The sequence below is a fragment of the Quercus suber genome, unplaced genomic scaffold, assembly GCF_002906115.3.
Source record: "Quercus suber isolate HL8 unplaced genomic scaffold, Cork oak 2.0 scaffold_261, whole genome shotgun sequence".
Classification (NCBI taxonomy): Eukaryota; Viridiplantae; Streptophyta; class Magnoliopsida; order Fagales; family Fagaceae; genus Quercus; species Quercus suber.
The window spans coordinates 740,191-744,429 of NW_027069717.1; the positions used below are offsets into that span (position 1 = coordinate 740,191).

At 32.2% G+C, this 4,239-nt stretch overlaps 1 protein-coding gene across 1 annotated transcript; it reads left to right on the top strand.

The window, feature by feature from the left end:
* Positions 1–404: 404 nt before the first annotated feature.
* Positions 405–3,059, top strand: LOC112023792 (probable serine/threonine-protein kinase PBL10). Its single transcript, XM_024056415.2, has 6 exons — positions 405–633; positions 787–1,003; positions 1,102–1,246; positions 1,900–2,027; positions 2,139–2,259; positions 2,555–3,059. Exons 3-6 carry the CDS (start codon positions 1,111–1,113, stop codon positions 2,899–2,901), a joined length of 732 nt encoding a protein of 243 aa, XP_023912183.2. The 5' UTR covers positions 405–633; positions 787–1,003; positions 1,102–1,110; the 3' UTR covers positions 2,902–3,059.
* The last annotated feature ends 1,180 nt before the right edge of the window (positions 3,060–4,239 follow it).

The following is a 4,239-nucleotide window of genomic DNA, read 5'->3' on the forward strand; positions in this document are numbered from 1 at the left end:
CCTCTTAGATAGTAATATAGATATATATATTCTCAAATTTATTTTATGGTAAAATACTATTTTGGTCCCTAAGTTTTAATAAAAATTTGTTTTCGTCCATAAACTTTAGAAAGTTTTTTTTTTCATCCCAAATTTGTAAAAGGTTTTTTGAATAAATAAAGACATAAATTAGGATGAAAAGGGAAATATGACATAAATAAAACATTTTAATCATTTAGAACGAAATATAAATTTTTTTAATAATTTAAAATAAAAAATAAATTTTTAAAATTTAGAGATAAAAAAACAACATGTAATAAAGATTAGCACCTAAAATAATACTTTGCTCTTTATTTTATTTAAAATTAAAAAAAACGGTTTACATGCGGTATATATAAGGTGTCCGAGTCGGAGTAAAGGATGGGAAATACTGAGTAGCTAGTGAGTACTAATAGGAAGGACAAAGGAGCGAGAGAAGAGAAGTTTAAAGAATTAGGGTTTTGGTGTTATTTGTTGCTGAGAAGAATGGAAGTGGAAACCAGGAAACCGTTTATCTACAATAAGGCTTTCTTGAACATAGAGAGCAAGTTATACAACGCGACCGTCTCGCTGCACCCCGCGTTTTGCCTGTCCATAAATCTCTTCCTTCCATTGGTATCTACTTTCTATCAATCAATTGCGTTTTTATTTTATTTGGGTTTGTTTACATTCTTCTCATTAATCTACATTCATTCTTTCTTTCGTTCTCTCTCTCTTTTTTATTAAATAATTGAAGAAATTCTGTATCTCTTGTGTTGTGTTGGGTAGGATCTCACAAGCCGCTCTTATATTCAATGGAAGAATTGGCAGATATGACTGACAATTTTAATGAAAAAATTTGATTGGAGAAACCTTATTTAGCAAACTGTACCGTGGGACAATCCGACATGGCTGGCTTCCTTTTGAAGATTGGGTTGTCACTGTGAAGATTTGGGATTATACTCTACCAACATCGTGTCATCTCGACGGAATTGAAAGTTTTAATGTATATATGGTTTTTACTTAATCAAGTTCTTGCAATTATTTTTTGTGTTTCCTGTTTTCGCAATTGAAAGTGATCATTTTTTACATGTTTTGTGACAGGAAGAAGTAATGTTTTTAACACAACCAAGTGCAAAACAACATCCAAATGTGGTAAATTTGTTAGGCTATTGTAATAGACGCTACCTTGAAGCTGTTGTTTATGACCTCAATCCTTTGGATACTGTTCGTAACTTGGCTACCACAGGTATTACTATTGTTGTTCTATTTTGCTATAAGATTGGCTCCATCTAAATGTGTCATTTGTACCTAATCTATTGTTATGGGAGAAGTGCCATTTCAATTAAAATCAATTGGTATAAAACTAAATTTTGGTGGTGCGCTAGATTCTTACCATTTCTCGAATTTTGAAATAATAGAAGAAGACTCCCAAATTATTGAAAATAGCATATCTTAACAACTGCTATGTGGAGGGTGAAGTCATGGGTTCATGACCCATTGGGTGTGTGAGTAACTTACCAATTGGCATTTGATATGTACCACAAATCCACTCTACTTTTATATTTTAACTTCTCTCCTTGTTCCTGCTTTACTTTAAAATCTATTAATTGTCATCTTTTTCAAGCTTGAATGTGGATTTCTATTATGGATGAAGCATCTTGGAAAACATGGGATGGTCCAACTGGTGGTGTAAGATTTATTTTCTTGGGGGTGGGGGGTTGGTTTTTCAAGAATAAATCTATTATTATTTTGAGGTCACAGGTGATTCAGTTGTAATATGGTAAATACATTGGACTTTTGTTGGAACGTAGTGAATTGGTTGTCATTTATCTAGATATGTTAAAATTCGGTAGTGAAGTTATAATTATAAATCATTAAATTCCTTGTGTTTGTGTTTAGGTAGTCTTACTTGGCTTCAAAGGATTAAAGTGGCTCTTGGATTTGCTCGCGCACTTGAATTTCTTCATGATCCAAAAAAGCCTTATTTAGTGCGCAACATTAACGCAGCTCATATAATTCTTGATCAAGTTCAGTAATTGACTCTTGATAACTATCAGCAAATCCATCTTTTTCCTTCTTTTTATTCTTTTTTTTTTTTTTTTTTTGCTTTACCCTTGACTTTTCAATGTGATGTTTAGGATTGCAACCCAAAGATATTTGACTTTTCAACCATGAGTGGAGGTATTCTTGGTAAGCTGAGTCGCCCCAAAGAGAAATTGTTGACTGTTGGCTATGATGATCCAGAATACTTCCCTTTAGGTATTGAGGCTTGAAGTTACTTATATGTTTTCAATTCAACGCATGCTTTTAGATTTGTTCATCTAGTATTAGTATTCTATTTTCTTTCTTTTCTTCTCTCTTAATTTTTATGCCGTAGAAGTTGGACAACTTCATTGTGGACCAGGCTGTACACAATGTAAAGCGTTCGTCATGTTTTGATGAGCTATAACAGCATTATGATAAGAGCCTCTAACGGCTTACACTAATGGATTTACCTAGAAAAACTGTGTTTTTTGAGTATTTCTTACTGCAAATTGATTATTGTGCTTGTCAGGTGGACCAGAGGAAGGTGGATTTGAGGTAACTTACCACGATGTCTTTTCTTATGGTGTTGTTCTCCTGGGGCTAATAACAAAAAGAATTGTGGACATTGAAAATATTCGGACAACTACTTTGGTTTACCGTTGGGCCTGGCGGCAGTATAGGCCTAATCGATATCTTGTGCATGAAAGTCTTGTTGAAGACCCTGGCTTTTATGCTTCTGATGGAATATCGATAACTGAGCTTGCCATGCGCTGCATTCAAAGGGAACTTGATAAGCGTCCTTCCATGAAGGATGTTGTCAAGCGTCTTGAGGGTTTACAAGCTGTTCAACTTCATGGCAATGTAGTTGGAATGTAAAAACAGATGATACCTGTCCTGATCAATTTGGGAATTTGGGACTTTAGAAGGATTCACATATTTTCTTATTTGATTTCACTACCTTTTATAGGATTGCTTGTTCTGTATCAATTGCAGTTATGAAGTTGATTCATGTATATGGTTTTAGCCTGGCAAAATATGATGCATATTGCCACTCCAAGCCACACACTTAAGCCCAATTGGTAAGGCCCAAAAGGCTAGCCCAATTAGATAATTGGTTAGATACAAAAGGGAAAAACGTACAGAAATGTATGTGACAGAAAAACATCATTGAAAAGTGGTGTGTATGAGAGTCTAAGTCACTTTTTGGTCATCCCTTTGTTACCAATCGAGAGACCACACATCTTGGGCGTTAGTGGAATTGGAGTGAAGATTAAAAGTAGTTCCAAGTGCTTCAATCTTCAGTTTTGAAATTCATTGCTTCAAGGTACACTCTCTTGTTCTCTAATTCTGAAATTTACTTTGTACGTGTTATCAATATCGAATGAAGTAGATCCGTTTTAAAACTTATTTTCCGCTGCATTTATCTTTATATCCATCAGTTAACTTGTGCTATGCACGGGAACTTACCTATTTGTGAGGTAAACTAAAATAATTTCATAAAATTTGAAATTAATTAAGAAATTACACCATTGCATGATTTGCTCTTGTATGACTTCAATTTGTGTTACAATTTGATGAAGAAGCCATTGCTTGAACGTGCAATGGCTTACAAAAAATTTGTTTGTTAGACAATTTCAGATACTACAAAAAAACAACTCAAAAATTCAGATATTAAAACTTTTGAAAGACCAAAAAATATTAAAGAATTAGATGATTCACTGTTTTAAAATTATTGAAACAAAACAAAATATGTATGACTAAATAATGGAGAAATATAAGAGAAAAATAGATTACATTCAAAAGAATAATCCATAACTATAACTATTGAGAGGAATCAAAAGATTCAGAGCCTATATATATACACACACACACACACATACATACATATACATACACACATACACATACAACAGAGAAATATAAGAAAAAGATGTGTTACCATCAAAAGAATAATTCAGATGTTAAAACTTTTAAAAGACTAAAAAATATTAAAGAATCATAAGATTTACTTCCTATAAATTTTTGAAAAAAAAATGTATATGATTATACAATAGAGAAATATAAAAGAAAAATTGATTACCTTCAAAAGAATAATATATGGTATAGTCATTGAAATCTATTAAACATGTTCAAATATTGCAAAAACTAAAACAAATTTAGATGTTAAAACTTCCAAAATGCCAAAAAAAGATATTTAATTAAAGAATAAGTTAT

What these genes read in the sequence shown, in the direction of transcription:
- LOC112023792 (XM_024056415.2), top strand. Translation starts at nt 1,111, where the DNA reads ATGTTTTTAACACAACCAAGTGCAAAACAACATCCAAATGTGGTAAAT. An exon ending in CTCATATAATTCTTGATCAA is followed by an intron (nt 2,028 to 2,138) that starts GTTCAGTAATTG and finishes TGTGATGTTTAG; the next exon opens with GATTGCAACCCAAAGATATT. An exon ending in TCCAGAATACTTCCCTTTAG is followed by an intron (nt 2,260 to 2,554) that starts GTATTGAGGCTT and finishes TGTGCTTGTCAG; the next exon opens with GTGGACCAGAGGAAGGTGGA.